This window comes from Onychostruthus taczanowskii, unplaced genomic scaffold (genome assembly GCF_017590055.1).
Source record: "Onychostruthus taczanowskii isolate IOZ18803 unplaced genomic scaffold, ASM1759005v1 scaffold23, whole genome shotgun sequence".
Classification (NCBI taxonomy): Eukaryota; Metazoa; Chordata; class Aves; order Passeriformes; family Passeridae; genus Onychostruthus; species Onychostruthus taczanowskii.
The window spans coordinates 3589822-3610024 of NW_024499573.1; the positions used below are offsets into that span (position 1 = coordinate 3589822).

Consider the following 20203-nt stretch of genomic DNA (forward strand, 5'->3'; position numbering starts at 1 on the left):
AATGTTACTTTTAACTTAATTATTAGTAATTTACAGGTGTTTGATAAAAGGTAAGACTGCATAATTTGGATGCTCTTCAATGAATAAGTCTGTATATATAGGGCTTTTAACTTAAATATGAGAATTCTTTAGAGTAAAATGTTTTTAAGATTTCTAAGGAGTTGCTGGCTTAGCTGTGTTTCATCCAAAGGTTAACAGTGGGGAGAAAGTAGTAGATTGGTTGGTTTGCTTCAAGAAAAGAGCTTTTAATTGAACATTTCGCATGATAGAAAACTGTGTGTGTTAAGCTTTTATGTGTAACCACATCATCCTTTTTTCTGGCAATGTTTTTACCCCATTGTTCAGGGTCCTGTGGTTGTATGAGATGGTGTTGATTTTGTTTTTCTGGTATAAAAGTCAAGTTCTGGTGCAGCTTAATGTGCAGTGAATTACCAACTGTGCTTCAGTGAACTGAGCACCTTTGTTGAGCCCGTACTCCCTCAGTTGTATATACTGGATGTTTTGGGTTTCACTGAGGGGTTTCTTTAGGGTTTATTTTTTGGGGGGTTTTTTTTAAGATAAAACATCTAAGTGTATAACTTAAACAAGGACGTTGCTTTAAGCTGTTTGGTCTTGAAATTGATGCTGTCAAGATCACTTGCTGCTTATGGGTAGATGAATCTGGGCCCATAACTTGTGAAATTTGGAGAGTTTGTGTCTGCTTCTGGCATGCAAACTCAAGATCTCCCCTTAGTGTGCTTTACCAAGGCTCTTCAAAGTGAAAGCAGGTTATGTAGGTTAGAAAGGAGTGTCTCAAAACAACTCCATGTAATTATATGTTCAGTTGAGGTAATTATTCTTTAGAGTAAGTTAGAGCACAGTGTAGACAGTAATACTGAAATGTTGCTTCCCTAAGGAAGACAGTGTTTTGTGGGGTTTGAGGCAAGGGGGAGAGGTGTGTGGCTGTGATGTCATGATTCTGTGGGCACTAGTGCATGGACTACAGACACTGACAATTTTAAGTTTCTATTTTGGGCATTGGTTTCTATTTATCAGGCATTGGTTATTCTGCTATTTATTCTTCTTTGATTAGACATGTCTCCTGTCCTTGTGCTTTTTATGCTCATTTAGAAAATATTCTCAGCAGAGATGTTAACAAATTCAGAAAACATCATCAATTCCTAGCTTATGAAGTATAATTATGTGCCTGATAAGGTGTTCAAAAGAATAACCAAGATGGTAAAATGTGATTGTTTGCTATGCACAGAAGAACCCTGTTAAGGAATGTTGTGAGCAGGAAAAATCTGGAGTAACCAGTAGCTGGAGTTCTTTATTTAGTAAAGAGGGTTTCGAGAATTAGGACTGCTGAGTGCACTCATTAAAGCAACATCCCTCTGAGAGCAGAAGAAACGTTTTCTCTGCTCTCATATGAAGTATTTGTAAAGCCTGCTTCTGTGTATGAGAAAGTTTTGTGTAGTGTGAAGTGTATTTACTGAATGCAGAATATTTGGAAAAGCTGCTAAAATCTGAGAACCCATACAGAGCATATGCAAACAACAGTCTCTTATCTGTGGGCATCATCTCTCTTCCAATCCTCCCCATCCTTCACAGTCTTTCATCTTGACAGAACTAGGGTAATCCTGTTTCAGGTCAGGATATGTGTTTGTCTGACATAAATGCTGATGTATGCTAGATTTCAGGCTTTGGCCTTTAGGTCTGTGAGAGCACAGCACAAAGAAAAAGTATCTGTCAGTTTGTGTCTGATCACAGAATGTTACTGTTAGGGGATTTTGTGTACAAAAGGATTCTGGCTAAATTGACATATTAACCCTGAAAAAGGCATTTGACAGTGCAAATTGCAGCTGAAATAGTTGATTATGACTATGACATGTGATTAATTAGTAGAGCTTCACAAGAAATGCTGGTCAGTCATTAATTTTAATCCCTTCTAGAATACAGTCATCTGAGAGAATCCAAATACCATATACAAGTAAAAGCTATATATAAGTAAATGTGTTAACAGATTTTCTTACCTTTTTTGTTCTGGTTGTAGTTTTTCTTAAAATGGGATATGGTCATTCATTCAAAGAATGGAATTTAATCTGGTATCTTTTTCTTACCTTGCATTACAAACCTGCCTTAATTACCAGTTTCTCATTGGTCCTTGGTTTTCGTGCTGTTGCAACTGTTGGTGAATTTTGCATATGAGTGCTTGGAGCGTTTGTCATTATGAATTTTTGTGTTTTGGAAAGGGATGTAGAGTAACTAGTGAGTGTTTTTTTCTGTAGTACTTGATTATTTACAGAGTATTCTTTGTTTTAAAGATGGGGACACCAGTGCAACAGAGAGTGGTGATGAGGTTCCTGTGGAACTGTATACAGCTTATCAACACACACCAACAACACTTACTTTAACTGCTACAAGAGTTACAAAAGTCAATGATAAGAAGAGGAAAAAAAGTGGAGAGAAAGAACAGAACATAGCAAAATGTAAAAAAGTAAGTGAATGTAATTTCTCCTATTACTTCATGCTATAAATTATAGCTGTGTGACATTTCTTACAAAGAGACACTGATTTAAAAATCAGGATGTTTTACTATCTGGTTTTAGCTTGAAATGTATTACTCTGCAGTAAATGATAGTCTTCCTGGGTACCTGACCCCCATGACTCCTCCTTATTTCAAGTTAATATATCCTGCCTGGGTATGTTCAGTTTTATAATTGCAGCAGAATCTCACCACAGGAATTGCATTTACTGGACCGTTTGAAATATTTAGAGGTGTGCAGAACAAGCTTTGGGTTAGAATTCCTTGGAAGTCCTCATTTGTGGTGATTTTAAGTACAGAAATGTTTGCCATTAGTTGTCCTGATGTGACTTCATTTACTTGAGTAGTGGAAGTATGCTGTCAAAAAGCTAGCTGCTAAACTAATTGGAGTAAAAAAGAACTGACATTATGCTGTTCAGCTGCAGGTGTATAAGCAGTATAATATGTTAAGACAAAACATATGTGAAGAAGTAAAGTACATGGAACTTCCTAAACAAGTGGTTTTCCTAGTTAATTTCCTTGGCTTGGATGAGAATTCTGTTCTTTAAAACTTCAAAGTCAGAATAAGTTATTGATGTCTTTTTGTAAATCTTTAGTAAAATGTTTCCTTTTGTTTGAATAATTCTCAATACAAATTTATTGCTGTGCTACCTCTGATATTTTGGCTTGGATTCTGAAATTCTGGAGAATCAAGTTGTAGTGTGAGAGAAAGGTAGAGGCACCTGACTACTGTGCACTTAGGAACGCTGAATGGTTTTTAAAATACATTTTGTGATCTTACCTTCTTGAGATTTCAGTATAGTTTATTCTGTTGTTTTCATCTTTGTTGTTTAATTGAAAAGTTGTTCATTAATAGGTTTTCAGTTCCTTAAGAGATTTTGTATTTCCTCCAGTGAATATGAATATCTTAATTTTTTTCCAGGCATTTCGAGAAGGATCCAGGAAATCTTCAAGAGTAAAGGTAATGTGATTTTGTTTGGGTTTTGTTTCAGACCTTAACTCTGTGTTACTTAAATAATAAGCATCAAGAGTATAATTGAGGCTATACAGTAAGAACTAGAATATTCTCTTCTTGGTAACTGATATATTACATATGTGTCACAGTGATTTTAAATTAAGGTATGAGTACTACCTCTTTGTCCTGTGAAATTAACTGAAATAATTAGTGCAAATTTTTATTTCAAGAGCCAGTGGATTAATTTGGGCTCATGTGTGCTATGCAAGGGAGTAAAATTGAGTGAACGCTTCATTTGAATTTAGTGTCTCCAGCTTTTCATAACTGTTTAGCAGAGAAATAATGAAATAACTGTATTGAATTTGAAAGCTAGGTTAGTGGTTCTGCTCTGTCAAACCTCCATCTATACCTGGTGGGACTCCTGTATATCTGGCAGGATTTTACTCACTGGTACTGGCATAGTCTGAGGGAATTGTATTGGGATGTCTGCTTCATAAGATTTAAATGTTGCAGGAGTCTTTAAATTTTCTGTGACATAAAAATGTGCCTGGTGTGAGAACTAGGTATTTCCATAGTTCATTCATACTTGGAATATATGAAAACAAGTGGGATGCAATTTATGCTTCAGTTGTGTAAGATGTGCCTTGGGAACAGTGAAGATGGACTGGGGGAAGAAAAATCTCTAATTTTGTGGGGTTTTTTTTAATATGGTGCTTGTAAGGTTCCATTGTTTTTTCATGGTTGTCTTAGCATCACACCTTCGAAATGCTGTTTGTGTGTATGGTTTTCTTCATGCACAAAAGAAATGTAACCAGGTAAATTGAATTGCTGAACTACTTGTGTTTTATTAATGTTTAATAGTGTCTCTGCTCAGGTGGATAGAAAAGGGAGCGTTGGCTGGCTGCTGCTGTCCGTAAGGAGCTTTGGTTGGCTGCAGCCTGGCTGCTGCTTGTGAGGTCTGGAGGTACAATGGCACTTTCTTTAAAAGTGGAAGGATCTGAAGCACTGCAGAAGGAAATTGTATAGTGAGGAGCAGATTTGTGCAATGCCCTGTAACATTAGAGTCACAACCTTAATGTGTAGCAGGTGTACAATTAGTAAAGTTTAGTAAGTTATGCAGCAGAAGAAAAGATACAGCATGATCTTTGAAGTTGAAAGGGGAATATGAAGTCTGTATTACAGGATAAAAGCTGGAGTTCTCTGTATTTGCATATGTTCACAAAAGTTGAGTGGGCAGGGAGATCTGACCCTCCAACTCCTGCACTTAGATTCATGATGCAGTGCAGTTGTGGGAGGAAACAATATCACTCTCCATTCTCATCCCACTAAGAGCAGGAATCACTTTTGAGGAGGGAAAGCATTCCTGAACTTGGGTGATACTTACTAAATAATAAAATTATGGAAAGGACAAATGTAATGGGACTGAATTTAACTCAATGCTTTTAAGTAATACAAAGTTTTATACTAGACTTGCTAAAGAAACCCAATCCGTAAATCAGTGCATACCTTTGCCCATCATTTTGTCTTGTTATAGAATTTTTCTTTTTATTTTAATATCTTGCTTTCTAATATCTGGTCATTTACTTCAATTTTTAGGGCTCAGCTCCAGAGATTGATCCTACTGACACTTCAAACTTTGGATGGGAAACTAAAATCAAGGCATGGATGGATCGTTATGAAGAAGCAAATAATAACCAATACAGTGAAGGTGTCCAGAGGGAGGCACAAAAAATAGCACTCAGATTAGGCAATGGAAATGACAAAAAAGAAGTCAGCACCAGCAATCTGATTTTCAAACCTCCGGTAGAGGTAATGAGCTGTGTGTTGTTGTCTTACTGCATGCTGTGTTTGTGCCATGATATTAGATGCCTTAAAAAAACCCCAACCAACCAAAAAACACCAAACCAAAAAAAAAAAAAACCAAAAAACAAAACAAAACAAAAAAAAAAAAAAAAAAAAAAAAAACCCACAAAAAAAAAAAAACAAAGGGATTTCACATTCACTTTCTGTTCCTTGTCTCACCAGATTTGAGCATCAGAATTGTAACATATTTTTCAGTTTTATACATTCTCTACCACCCCAGTTATGTTTACATTTGTATATCATTTATCCTAAAAAGTAGCTAAGGTGTTAGTGTCAGACTAAACATTGGGTTGCCCTTAAACTGCCTCTTGACACACAGTCAGCTTTAGTCAACTTTGCTGCTGTTTGTCCTGAGGGATACCTGGAGTGGGTAGAGTAGAAAGCACCATTGGAACTGAATTTTTTTCCCCTACTATGTGTATCAAGATGTTCATTGTCTACATTTTTCTTCAGGTGTGGTAAGTGTTCTGGATGTTCATGGCTGGTATTTCTGATTCTGATTCTTTTTTAACTCATGATCCTGTAATTTCTAGTTTATGGAGAAATTATGCAATGTTTTTTTCTAGCCTTATTTATCAGTAACTTACCAGTTACTTACGGGCTTAAAATCAGAGCCATGTAAAAACTTAGCATTTTGTAGCAGAAATCTTGAGGAGTAGTTACTGTAGCAGATTAATGGAAGCATCTTTGCTTCTTTTTCTCAAAGACCATCATGGCATATGGGACACCCTCCTTAGAGGAATATCCCTACTTACAGAGCCTTTTGCCTACATAGAGGCTACTTCCTTTTTCATTGGTGATGTTATGAAAGGTGTGAGTTCACTAATTGCCAGGGTATGTATTGGTTTTTAATCCTTTTTCATTGGTGATGAAAGTTATGAGAGGTGTGAGTTCACTAATTGCCAGGGTATGTATTGGTTTTTAATTAAAGCCATCCTTCCATCTAAAGACATGAAAATTAATTTGGAAACTCTTTCAGGATTCTTTTTTTTTTCAATGGTGGTTATTTCCCTGTTCTGTTTCTTCTTTAATGAGTTGTGAATGTCATTTTATGTCTGCATGTTTTGTTTTGTTCAAAGGAATTGAAGCTTTTTGAAAATGTTGTGCAAAACAATGCAGCAATTCATCCTAGTCATGGTGAGAGTTAAGTGCACTAAAGGCTATAGTACTTGAATTGTAAGAATATGAATATTTTGGTTTTCAGCCATGTCCTGGAGAGCTAGGGCCAAAGCATTCCTTGTATCTAAACTGATAACTAGTAGCATTGCTAGGTGAGCAGGACAGCTTGGTCAGTTCAGTCTGGACGTTTAATTACAAAAAGAAGGGGTATTTTTTAGTTCATATAAAACTGTTTAATAGTTGTGAAACTATAATATGCTATTAATAATAATGGGAAAATGGTAGAAAGTAAAAATTCATAAATTAATCTATGTCTTTACAGAGTTACGTGCAAAAAAACAAGAAAATTTTAAAGGCTGCCAAAGACTTGCCTCCTGATGCACTTATTATTGAATACAGAGGAAAGTTCATGCTGAGAGAACAATTTGAAGCTAATGGATATTTCTTTAAAAGGTTTGTTCATTCTTAATGTTTCAGTAAAGTAATTGTTAAAATGGTGTTTGCTAAACTGTTGCTTCGAGTACAAGTGGATCTTAGTTACCAGCAGTGTCTTGTATTTTAATTTGTCTGATTAAAAGTAGTGACAGCTGGAGCCTTTTCTGTCACTTCCTCTTCTGGATATCCTTACAGATTTGTTCAGGAGGTTCTTTTTGTTCCTCCCTGATCATAGGATTCCTGCATGCTCAGTTGAGTAGTTGGACTCCTTAAACCAGGAAATAGACAGGTTCTGCCATCCTAAAATAATTATTATATTAATGATGAAGGCTTTATCTTTTGTGGGAGAAACGGATTTTAAGCCCACAAGGCTGATAATGAAATTGGACACAGGTCAGCTTGGGGCTAGGCTGTTTTACTGCCAGAGTTCTCTAGTTAGTTTACTGAGCTGTGTGTGACCGCTGCCTTCTTCCTGTAGATTGGTTTTGATGCTGCCCCTAACTGCATGAACACACCTACTCAGGAATTTGCAAAAGGCCTGTTGGGGGAGAGAAAACACCCAGCTTTTGCTCAGTAAAGATAGAAGGGTTGGTTCCTTGGCACTTGGAATAGCAGAACTTAAAGCGTGACGTCACAAAGTATTTGAGGCCCCTTTCCTTCAGGAGGGTTGCTGCGGGTGTTAGGCAGGGATGTGGTGGTCTTACTTTTTTTAAAAAATTATTCTATGTGGCTTATAAATTTGAGTTTTGTTTTGGAGTCTGTCATAAAATAAGTTTAAGAAATTTGAAAATTTTTAACTGTGTGTCTTCCATGTCTAGTGCTTGCTCTGTTAATGTTCTCCCTGTAGATCCTGTGCTGATGATACAGGGCTGGAATTCCATCTTGAGGTATTCTGAGAATATATGTGGGGGAACGTACCTGCTAAAAGCATGAAGCTTAAATGTAAACATGTCATTCTTAGATTAACCTCCAAATTTGGTGTATTGCACCAAGCATCACGTTACAATGCTGACTAATAAGAAGAATAAGCACTGTTTAGCATCTTCAAAAATCATGAAATTCCCGATTTTCTTGTGTGTTTTTCAGGCCATATCCATTTGTTTTGTTTTACTCCAAATTCCACGGGCTAGAAATGTGTGTTGATGCAAGGACTTTTGGAAATGAAGCTCGATTTATCAGGCGTTCTTGTACACCAAATGCGGAGGTGAGCACGATTAGAAAGTTAAACTAGGTTTTATTTATTTAGGAATCTCCTTTTCTGTGAGATTCCTGATAATTTGAGCAATCCCTACAATTTTTATACAAGAACTTGAAAGTAATTCGTGATAATATAATAACATTCTCTTGACTACAGGTGAGGCATGTAATTGAAGATGGAACAATTCATCTTTATATTTACTCCATCCATAACATTCCAAAGGGAGCAGAGATAACCATAGCGTTTGATTTTGATTATGGAAATTGGTAAGTGTTTGAGAATGCTGTTCTAAAATACCTCTAATGCTCAGTAAGTTATTTTGCAATTCAGAATGGCTTTGGGTTTGTATCATTTACTTGCTTGCATGTTTAAATAACATAAGGCTCCTTAGGCACTGTATTTACAGTGAACAGTGTGTGTGTGGGCAGAGTTGTGTATTTTTATTACTGCATTTCTGTGGCCTGCTCTTAAGCCAGCTTGGATGCAGTGCTGTGCAGACATGCCTTTGCTACTTGACCTGAACTGTGTGTGACCACAGAGCACGTGTGGTAATCGGCACAGGTTCAGATTATCTCAAGATACTGGGCTCTTTTGAGAGTTGTAGACATACTCCTAAAAATATGTAGTTGTGTTTGGTACCTGAAACAACTGACAGCCTGTTTCAGTTGAACATGTTTGAATTTCCTTTGTACTCAAGTGGAGCTTAAAATTGTGCAAAGTGACTCTGAGTTTGGTGTGCCTGTGCTGTAAATTGTGTCTGCCATATTTGCATATAAAATGAACTCTCTGACGTCATGTGTCTGTTTTGTGTTGGTTATATTTCCACCTAGGATTATACTCAGGTTTTAGATGTCTTCTGTCCTTCAAGCAGAATACTAACCTTGAATGTAAAAGAATTCTGTGTGGCAGAGCTAAAGAATTAACCAGTAGATAAGGTTTTTGAGTTACAGTAGTGTTGTATATTGTGGTGAAAACTTGAGTCACCTGTATTTTAACATGGTTGGTTTGCATTACAGCAGATGTTTAATGTGAAATATCAGTGATTTAGTATTGAAGGGTCTCATTGCTGTACAAGCTAATCAAATATGACTTCTTGCATTTAATTACTTGCAGTAAATACAAAGTGGATTGTGCTTGCCTCAAAGAAAATCCAGAGTGTCCAGTTCTCAGACGTTCTGAGCCTACAGAAAACATCAATACTGGATATGAAACTAGAAGGAAAAAGGGAAAGAAAGAGAAAGATGTTTCAAGAGAAAAGGAGACTCAAAATCAGAACATCACATTGGATTGTGAAGGAGCAGCCACCAAAATGAAAATTGCAGATAATAAACAGAGGAAGCTCTCTCCCCTCAGGCTGTCTATTTCTAATAATCAGGTACTGACACAAAGATGCTCAGAAATAAAAGCTTTTAAATACAGATACTCTCATTTTATATAGCTACTAAAGGAATTTTAACTAGCCACTGAAAAGCAGTGTGGAGATTTAGCAAAAGACAGAATGATGGATAAGCTGTTTAGAATTTTATATATTATTTTCAGTTTTCTTTAATATTCAGTTGTAATTAAAGCTACATTGGACCTTTTTCCTCTGAATGTCTTTGACTCTCTGATGTGAAGGCCTCATGTCATGGTTTCAGGAGCTCCCAGTCCATCTTGAAGTGCCTTTTGGTTAGTTTGCCCATGTTACTCAGAAGTATTTTCAACATAGCAGTACATAGCCTTGCTCTTAAAACAGAACTGCAATGCAGAATACTGAGTGTTGACTGCAGCTCCATTTTTAATGGAGCTCTGCAGTTCTGTGTTTAATTCAGCTGGGAGGAGAGAAGTGTGTTGTGAAACTAAGGTAGTATGGTAAAGCTACCTGGTAATGTACTGTGATAGTAAATTTTAAATTAGTCTTTTTGAAAGAACTGTTGGGAGGGGGTCCATGACATAAAGTACTAACTCTTTGGAGCAGCTATTAAAGATAACTATTCAACATCATTAGATTGTTACCTTAGTAAGTTTCTATATTTCTTCATTTTGAGGGTGGTGGTGATGATTTTTTTTTTTTTTTTCATATGATGGTTTTTTGATGATTTAGGGGCAGAGAAAAGGGAATTATTCTGGGAGGGAGCAATTCCTAGTTCTTTTAACATCATTTTAGGACTGAAAGAAATAAGGTAAAAATGAGCATACTGACACACAGCTTTCCTAAGATGATAAATAGCTTTAAAAATGCCTGGAAGTCCAGGAGGCATGCATGTGACTTGCAAATTATGGTCTCCAGAGAGGTAGTATTTAAACTTCATCTTGAGAGTGATTTTTTATCAAAAGTAATTTTTGATTTGTGTTTTGTGTCATGTTTTCAAGAAATGATAGCTGGTATATGGAATCTTCTCCTGATTTTTTGATGTAATATACAGTGCTTATATAGAACATTCACAGGAGAACTTGTATTGTTTTCCAGAATTGAAGAGTAGGAATTGTGGGAAGAATAAAGCTGTTAGAAGTACATTTACATTTTCCCATACACTTTCTTTATGGTAGCATCATATATATCACCCCAGGAAAAAAGCTACTAATTGCCTGGTCTCTATGTTTAGATATGTATTTTAGGACAAACTTTAAATCCTTGTCTAGTCCTTTATACAAAAGTGAAATTGCATATACAACTAGTGAACACTTAGTTAGTTTCAAAGCTACCCTTTCATGCTTGTTTCTTCTTTCAAAACAGAAAACCATTGTTAGTTAGGTAGCTTTTGTCCTCCCATATGATGTGACAGGGTCATTAGAATATATAGTGAATGTTCACATGGAAAATGTGACTTGAATTGAGTACGCTTTGGAGCTAAGTAAAACTTCTGTGTAATTGATAACGTCTACTTTGGCATTCATTCTGTTTCACTAAAAGTAATACTTCGTTGTGGTGGATAATATAAAGCTCCTAACTATTTAACTGATTATAAAGTGGTTAGAGCAGTGGCCGTTGTTAGTGTCCAAAGTTTCCTTTGTTTCAGAGGTTTAATTCTGATAATACTTTTTGCTTGGTGGGATGAGGGAGTGGGGATGGAACACTTCTCATCCTTATTTGTTAGTTTGGTTACTTCTGATGTAGTGAATCTGAGGATTCTTAGTTCTGTGTAGGTTTTAGTTCACTCTAATTTGCAAGAGTAGAACTTCTGTAAAACAGTCATTTCTATCTTGCAGGAGCCAGATTTTATCGATGATATAGAAGAAAAAACTCCCATTAGCAATGAAGTAGAAATGGAATCAGAGGAGCAGATTGCAGAAAGGAAAAGGAAGATGGTAAGTTGGGAAGCAAGTAGTTGCCTAAAAGGCATCATTAAGGCTTAGTGACACCTGCTCTTCCCATGCTAATTGCTGCCTTTTTGTGAGCTTGTACAATCTGCACATGTGCAAAGTCAGATCCTTACATGAACTTAGCCTTAAAATGCAAGGCTTGCTATTTGAAAACAGTTCATCTGGGTTCATCTCTGCATTCTGACAAAAATCTGCTTCTGTCTTCAATTGTATATAATTTTTTTAGTGTCTTTAGATGATTTCTGCAATGCCTGTTTTAGATCTCATTATTTGCTCTTTATTATTGCTTGTTATTTGTAATGGCCATTTTTATAGCTGGCATTGGGAATCAAGATTTTCCCCTATTTTATTTTGATTTCCTACTTGAGTAAAAAGTCTCAGCAATCCTAATTTTCAGATGTTGTTAGAACAGTGTTAATAAAACTAGCATCTTAAAATCTGCCCTTTTTTGTTAAGTATTCAAAAAATTAAGCAAGTTCTTAAATTCAAAGTAGGATTCTCTTGTTTGTCAAGCTGGTATGGATGCAGCCCTTTCTTCAGAAGTCTAGTATTTGCAGTGATTGTAACGTATCCCTTTAATCTGAGCTTCTGCTGAACTTGATCTTCATGTTAGACATCTACTGAACATGTTGAGAAGTACTTAAAAAAATAGGAGCGAGAGTAATTGCATATTTATATATGTGGAAGATTATGAAAAACTGATCATGATTATTGTTAAATCCATCAGACAAGAGAAGAACGGAAAATGGAAGCCATCCTGCAAGCTTTTGCCAGACTAGAAAAAAGAGAAAAAAGAAGAGAACAGGCTTTGGAAAGAATCAGCACAGCAAAAACAGAGGTTAAATCAGAATGCAAGGAAGCACAGATTCTCAATGATGCTGAATTTATTCAGGTAGTTATCTGGAGCTTTATTTTAAAGCTAGCTTTTAACATTGCATATTTTGTCAGTTTGGATGGTGAGCTGCATGTTAAGATGTATGAATTTTTTTTTTTTCCTCTGAACTCAAATATATGTATCCAAAATGTTATTTGATATTATGTTTTATTAGCTCCTGACTTTTTTTCCAGATAAGATACATATAGAATTATTTAATATGTAGCTAAAATGTTATTTGATATTATGTTTTATTAGCTCCTGAATTTTTTTCCAGATAAGATACATACAGAATTATTTAATGAAGAATTTCAGTTACATGAATTTATGCAAACATATACACACACACCTACACCAGCTGTATAATTCAGTCTGTCTTTGAAGTTCAGGTAGAGCATTTATCAGTGTTGATTTTAGCTGCAGGAGATGACTGTCCTTAGGCACCCTCTGTAACCAATGGAGAACCATTTGTTTCTTCAGTGGGTTTTTCAGGAGCACAGAGTATTATAATCTTCCCTTAAAATGTTATTTTAAAGGAAATTAGTTAGTAAAGTCTGGGGTTTTTTTGAGTTCTTGCAGATGATACTTAATGTTTTATAACAGTTTTTAACTGCGTTGTTAATGGATGTTTCTTAGTTTGCAAATACTCATATAATGATTCTCAGTCCAGGTTGTTTCCCTGAGCTATGTGTGTCAGCATTCTCTTAGGTACCTTTTGTGACAAAGCTAAACACCTAGTAAACTACGAATTGCCAAAAGAATATTGGACTGAAAGACATCATGCTATAAGCAGTTGATTTCTAGCTTATGGATGAATGAATGTCAGTTCTTGCACAGATCTGTCATGCTCTGACTGCTGATGGGTGTCTGTGAACCCTGCTGATGAAACAGCACATGCTTGGGAGGAAACTACAGGAAATGCTGTCATTTGCCTGCAAGGAGGGGTTAATTATTGTAGTTCTGACAACAAAAATGAGATTGAGACTTTTTGGACTTTCTTGTGTAAAAGAGGGAACTGACTTTTTTTTTTTTTCCCTAAGAAAGATAAGTAGCTCTAAACATGTATGGGATCTGTTTACTTGACTTCTGTCTTGTCCCAGGAACCGGCAAAAGAAGAAACTGCTACCAAGCCCGCCCCAGCCAAAGTTAATAGAGCTAAACAGAGAAAAAGCTTCTCGCGGAGTAGAACTCACATCGGACAGCAGCGCAGGCGGCACAGGACCGTCAGCATGTGTTCAGATATCCAGCCCTCCTCTCCTGATGTGGAAGTAACTTCACAGCACAATGAAACTGAGAATGCAGCACTGGTAGCTGAGCCTGAAACAGAAACTGTTGTTACAGAAATGGTTACTGAAACAGAAGCTCCAGCACTTAGTAAATGCCCTACGAAGTATCCAAAAACAAAGAAGGTAAGTCCCTTGAGGGATGGGGAAAAGATAGACCTTAACAGACTTCTTAAAAAATTATGGGCTGCTTCATCAGTATGCAACTGCATGTATGGGTTGTTTTTAAAATGTTTACTCATTTCTTGAAAAATCACCATTGTATAGTCAGTCACTGGTAATAGATTAAAATATGTGTAACATTGTTTGGTGGAAGTTAGTTTGTATTTAAGACACTTCCAAAACACATCTTCAGAGCAATTTTGGCACAAAATGTTTTCTAAATGGATTGAAATAATAGCCAAAATATAATTAAAGCTGAATTTAAAGAAAAACCTGAGGAAATAAAAGTTGCCTTTCTTCCTTTGTTCACTGTATGCTTCAGATAGCAAACAATATCTCCAAGGAACTCACTAACCCCTAGTGCTTCTCAGATGTCTGTTCTGAAGTCAGTGGATCTAAACATGCCAAATGTGTATGTGCATGTCTGCAGGGAAAATTCTTTATTCTTTAATGCTTTGCTTTTAAATTTCTTTCCATTAGACTGCATTGCAAAAAGTTGTACAAAATGGCACAATATTAAAAGACACTCAGAAATCTTAAATCTGCAAGTGCAACTAAAGGAGTACAGCTTTCTGCTTTAAACTTCACAGAACAGATTTAAAAGTATTTGTAGTGTGATTTACAAGAAGTCCTGAAAATTTTAATCAGTGGAGAAAAAGGGGGGGGGGAAGTCATAGGTCAAAACTTCTTGTCAAAAGAAAAATAATTTTAAGATTTTTTTTTTAATCTTAAACCTCCAAACATAATGTAGATTGTTTTTTTACAAAAGATACCTGAGTCATTCTGTAACACTGCTTATTTGCATCACTGTTACATTCTTGTGAGGGGGAACACTTCTTCCTTTCTTGCCTGTTGCATAGCAGAAAAGAAGGAACATGTGTTACTCTGAAACAGCAAAAAAGTGCAGTGAAATTCAGGCTTCAGGTATCTGTGAAATTTGTCTCTGTTGCATCCAGTGTACCCTAAGTGCAGAGAAGGTCTTGCTTTAAAAATTAATAAAATAAAAATAGATTTTTAAAAAACCAAAATAAAATGTATTATCATCGTTTGTGTTAAAGCCTTAATATCATACTAATACTATTTCATGTTGCATGTCCTTAATTTTGAATCAGTGTAAAATCCAGGAGGTTAGTTTATCTGTTAATAAAAACTAAAATCTATTGCCATATTTTTTTAAAAACACTGAACTAGCTAGGAAAGACTAGCCTTTTTAAACCAGTGTGTTTTTATATTAAATTACAGCACATTTACTACTACAGTTGAAGAGTGTTGAAGGCAGCTGCCTGACATGTTGACTGAAGCACAGTCCTGACAGTATGGAAATCTGATGAGGGGCTTCTTTAACTTTGCTCTATTAATGTTACACTATTTCTCCTCAGCCGGGGTACTCAGGCACAAGTTTAAATTTTGGGTTTGAATTCTGTTACTAAATTGACATCCTAAATACAGTTGCTCTGGGCACTTGTATTGTAATGTTCAGTGAGAATTAAATGCAAAAGAACTAAGTGTAGTTTACAACAGAAGAAAATAACTGAACACCCCCACCTCTCCTCCAAACTGGTGTGTAAGCAAATCTGTGCTAATTTCTTCTGCTGTTCCCATGATTTCAGTAAAACTGAGCTCATTCTTGCCAGGTATTCTTAAACTTGGAGCCTGGAAACAAACTGTTTCTGGTTTGTGCAGTAGTTGACTAGATGAGTAATTGAGCTAAACACTTTTTAAAAGCCACTGGTAAACACACTCGTAAAACACTATTTTTTTCTCTCTCTCTGTTTAGCACTTGGTTAGTGAATGGTTAAGTGAAAAGAGTGATAAAGCAGGGAAGCCTACAGACACTGTGCCAGAAAGGCCTCTACGCATCACCACCGACCCTGAAGTTCTGGCTACTCAGCTGAATTCTCTACCTGGTCTCACTTACAGCCCGCACGTGTATTCAACTCCCAAGCACTATATCCGTTTTACTTCTCCATTCCTTTCAGAAAAGAGGAGGAAAAAAGAACCTCTGGAAAACATTACTGGCTCCTGTAAGAAGGTAATGCTTCCCTTTGTTATGGTGTTCTATCCCACATCAATTAAAAACAAGTCTATTTGCTAGCATAAATTCAGGCAGAAAAAGGCAGTTTGGCAGACCAGTCATGCTGCACGTTTTGAAATGTTCATCATTAGAGTTTTAAGTTGCTAATTGGAACTTCTTGGTTTTTTACAGCGTTGGTTGAAGCAGGCTTTGGAAGAAGAAAACTCAACAACGATTGATAGATTTAATTCACCATCACAAGAGAGATCTAGAAGTCCAGCCATCAATGGTGAACATAAAAGTCCTTTATTACTGAATGACAGCTGTTCCTTAACAGGTGTGAAGCTTTTGTAAATACACTACATAAGAGCTATGTTGAAATAGCTGATTGTGGAGCACTGTGTTTTCAAATTGATGAGTTGATGAAAATTCCAGGGATATTTGCATACTTTCCTGATACTTTATTTGAAAGAAATGTTTAGTTGCATTGTGGTTGGGAAGTTTGTCCCCCTTTAGTGTATATTAGATAAGAAACCGTTATATATCCTAGCATTTACAGTCAACAAAAGACTAATGGTTTTGGTATTAGTATTAAGAGGTCAGGTTATAAATTTAATTTTCTATGCCTTCTATATACTTAGAGTCCTTTTAAACCTCTGTAGGCCAATGTAGCACACAGGGGGGAAAGCTGTGTAATCTTGCAGGCATAACACAAAAACCACCTTTTAGCTGAACAGTCTTAAAAATGCCTAGAGGTTGACTTGGCCTTCTCTGGAGACACAGGCAGTTCTTCCCAGCATCCTAGCACACGGAATTCACTTACTGATTTATCTGTAGGCTGTTAAGAGTTTATTTTTCAGGAAGCCTGTAGGTTGTTAAAAGTTGATCTCTCAGCAAGCCTGCCCTTCAGAGATTTTTTCATCTTAGAATTCTTTAATTTGGAATTCACAATTTCATTACAAAACAACTGTAAGGGATTCCTATATCTAGAAATCTTACAACTTTTTTCTAATATTAACACACAGATCTAACCACACCACTAAAAAAACGAAGACTTTATCAGCTGTTGGAGTCTGCTTTCTCAGAAACCTCCACACCTACTCCTTCTCCCTATGCCACACCAACCCATGCTGACATCACTGCCTCTGAACCATCGTTGTTTGCTACTCCTCCCAGAGTGAAAACAGAGGATGAAGCTTGTAGAAATGGTTACAAACCCATATATTCACCAGTTACTCCTGTAACTCCATGTATACATGGAAATACCATGCACTTTGAGGTGAGATTTATCATGAATTTTACAGTGTTCAGACATTGCAGTGTAAAATCAGTATTTTGTACTCCTGCTACAAAATGGGGGGAAGGTATTTCTCCAGGCTAAAAACTTAATTGACTTGCAATTTCTTCTTGTTTATTTAGAATATTTCCTCACCTGACAGTTCCCCAGAAATAAAAAGGCGAGCTTACAGTCAAGAGGTAAGGAAATTTGCAAAATCTGCAAATGGTATCATTGCAAGTTCCTGAGAATTTATAGGGTAACTTCCCCAGAGGTTTTACTTGCTTATTCCTTTATATTTCCACTTTATCTGTTACACTTTCTATTTTAAACTGTTTTCTCTCTTTATCACTTAAAAATTGTGATTTGGATTAGGATACCTCCTATAATTGAAAGGAGTAGCCACTGCAATTTGTAAATAGGAGCAGAAAGAGAACACTTTGCTTTCCAGGCTGTAGTTAGATGCAGATTAACATTTCTCTGTGTTGCCAGCATTTCTTAATTGTTTCTGTTGATCCCAGTTATGCTCAAATTGAAAGCAGAGCAGAAAGTTCTTAAGTTAGTATAGGTGGATTAGTTGAAGAGCAAGTGCTGTTGGAATATGCCTGGGTATTCCCAGCCTGCAGGGGACATGTGTCCTGCCATGGGGCTTCATCCTAAAATTCAGAAGTCTTGGAAAAACTTCTCCTTCCTTCTCCTGCTTTGAAATAGGTGCTTTGACACTGAGGAAGTTTGCTTTTGTGTTGAAGCAAGTGCTTTCTAGCTTTTTGGCCTGGGATTTACTCCTTTTGAAGCTCTTCTCCTTCCTCTTCCAGTCATAAATAAAACCTGGCACTTAATGTTTATTTTTACTTTGGATAATGTACATTTTATTAAACTACTTGAACGTAAAATATGGAAATAGTACAACTAAGAGTCTGGCTGTAGAATTTTCTTAAAAATTGATAAATTCATGGTACTGGAAGGCCTTTAATCCCACTTAAAGGCACATCTGAATGTCAAATAGGTTTGATGGAGTGTGAAGAAATAGTTACATGTTTTTTCTTCATGCATTTCTTCATGCAGGGTTATGACAGAGCATCGATTCTAGCACTGAATTCTTTCAGAAATTCCAACCTGACAGAAATGGGCCTGCAAGAAATAAAGACTATTGGATATTCTAGTCCACGGAATAGGACTGATGTCACACGGCAGTGCACTGGAGAAATGGAATCTGTATCAGACCTCCAGCTGGGACTCGAAGTAATTGAGCAAAGTGCACTGCATAAAAACCTGGAAGCCCCCACACATGATAGGACTGATTCAAACAGCCAATTAGAAACTGCTCATTGTGGACGGGGCACAATTTATTCTTCCTGGGTAAAAAGTCCTGACAGGACAGGTGTAAATTTCTCAATGAATTCTAATTTGAGGGACTTGACCCCTTCACATCAGTTGGAGGTAGGAGGTGGATTCAGAATAAACGAGTCAAAGTGCCTGATTCAAGACGATGCAAGAGGCATGTTCATGGAAGCATCTGTGTTTTGTACTTCAGAAGATGGAATTGCACCTGGCTTTGGAAGGACTGTCAATAACGACAGTTTGATGGATGGAAATTGCACACCCCAGAACCCTCCACAAAAGAAAAAGGTTATACATTTAAGAATCATTTGGTCTGTCTTCATTGTCTGCTAATGATATTTCTATAACAGAAAGAACCCTGATGTAATAAAAACCATCTGATAGCTCATAGTTGCATACTACAGTCTAGTAGACATTCAGGAGAAGTAATGAAGGGCAAGAGCAAAGCTGCATAGAATGTAGTAAATTTATTCTTTGACATAAAAGATACAGATTCTATTTCATATGAGTATTAAATGAATTGCCAAATAAATAATTGCTTTTCAGGTTTGAAAATGATTGCTTATGCCACCTGGTGTTACGGTATTCTGTTATACAGAATATATACTAGCATCATAGAGACCACATGCTGTGAACATATCTGTTATGAATTACTGCAAGAAGGTGCAAGAATAGATTTATGCTACTCAGACTTGAAAGTTAATCCTTAGTTCCAAGAAATCGTTTTCTTGGCCATTTGTTTTTTTTTGTTTGTTTGTTTTTTATTGTTTGAAAAATAAGCACAATCTAAATTTGCTACTCTCATGAAACATTTGTTGTAGATAAGTGATGTTGTCGTGGGTAACTCAAACCAGGATTGGAAGTTACCTTGTGCAGTCATTGTACTGTCAGGTTGACTCCCTTTGCAGAAAGATGACAAAGATGAAAGGCAGTGGTCTCCAGTGTACCAGCTTGCCTGTTCTGTCTCATCACAGACTTAGTAATCTTTCTTGTTTGAAAGGTGTGATTTATTTTCTTTACAAAAGTAGTGATGAGGAGGGTGGGTTTTCTGCATGTGTACATGCCTACACAATGGGCTTTGGGGTTTTTTGGTCACATTGCAGCCCCTTGTTTATTCCTGCTGCTCTGAGGCATCCTGCTGTGGAGCAGTGAGGAGTCTTCCTGCAGTAGTTCTTCATCAGAACTGGATTTTTGTTTACTGGCTTCAAGCTGAGACATAAATGGAGCAATACTGTAGGAGCTCTGATCTTACCTGGTCACAGCCCTGAGAATTTGATAGATCATGTGTGTTACTGTAGCCCTGCTATTTTGGCAAACCCAAAAAGAAAACACAGGCCAAAATTCCTCTAACTGGACAGTCTTCTTTTTCTGAAGGCTGAATTAGTCCTCACAAATCCCAGCAGCACTGAGTGCTTCCCCATCCCTTGCTGTCAAGGATTGTTCCAGGTTGTTACTGCTGAGAGCTTACACTAATCCTCTCATAAAAAAAAGGTGTGCCTGCCCCCTGACACCCCACAATCCCAGGATTCTGTCTAAAAGTCTCAGTTTGAGGAAACTGAGCAAATGGCATCTGTACCCCTGAAAGAGAAGGGGGTTTAGGATTTCTGAGGACACACAAAAGTTTGAAACCTTAGGCAGTATAAAAAAAGAGGTGATGGACTGGATCCCAGCTAAGGTGAAAAGTGAGGATTCAGGAATTTTGTAGGAGACTCACAAAAGCCTTTTCCCTAGAGTCATGTAAGACAGCAATATTCTTAGGTAGGTCTTTTAGGATGTTTTTGCATATTTCTGTATTTCTGTGGACATCTGCTCTTATTTTCTCTTACTATTGCACAAGTCCTTTATCAGTGCAGACC

General features: G+C 36.7%; 1 protein-coding gene across 5 annotated transcripts in view; it reads left to right on the top strand.

The window, feature by feature from the left end:
* Positions 1 to 20203, top strand: part of KMT2E (lysine methyltransferase 2E (inactive)) — a 56690-nt gene that overhangs the window by 29610 nt on the left and 6877 nt on the right. For all 5 annotated transcript variants that reach the window (XM_041405455.1, XM_041405454.1, XM_041405453.1 and 2 more), the window contains 15 exons: positions 2304 to 2476; positions 3447 to 3485; positions 5076 to 5288; positions 6784 to 6914; positions 7983 to 8100; positions 8251 to 8360; positions 9208 to 9469; positions 11284 to 11382; positions 12125 to 12289; positions 13372 to 13680; positions 15494 to 15748; positions 15923 to 16067; positions 16756 to 17009; positions 17150 to 17206; positions 18072 to 18635. In XM_041405455.1, coding sequence (XP_041261389.1) covers positions 2304 to 2476; positions 3447 to 3485; positions 5076 to 5288; positions 6784 to 6914; positions 7983 to 8100; positions 8251 to 8360; positions 9208 to 9469; positions 11284 to 11382; positions 12125 to 12289; positions 13372 to 13680; positions 15494 to 15748; positions 15923 to 16067; positions 16756 to 17009; positions 17150 to 17206; positions 18072 to 18635 — 2894 coding nt within the window. The remainder of the gene's footprint in view (positions 1 to 2303; positions 2477 to 3446; positions 3486 to 5075; positions 5289 to 6783; positions 6915 to 7982; positions 8101 to 8250; positions 8361 to 9207; positions 9470 to 11283; positions 11383 to 12124; positions 12290 to 13371; positions 13681 to 15493; positions 15749 to 15922; positions 16068 to 16755; positions 17010 to 17149; positions 17207 to 18071; positions 18636 to 20203) is intronic.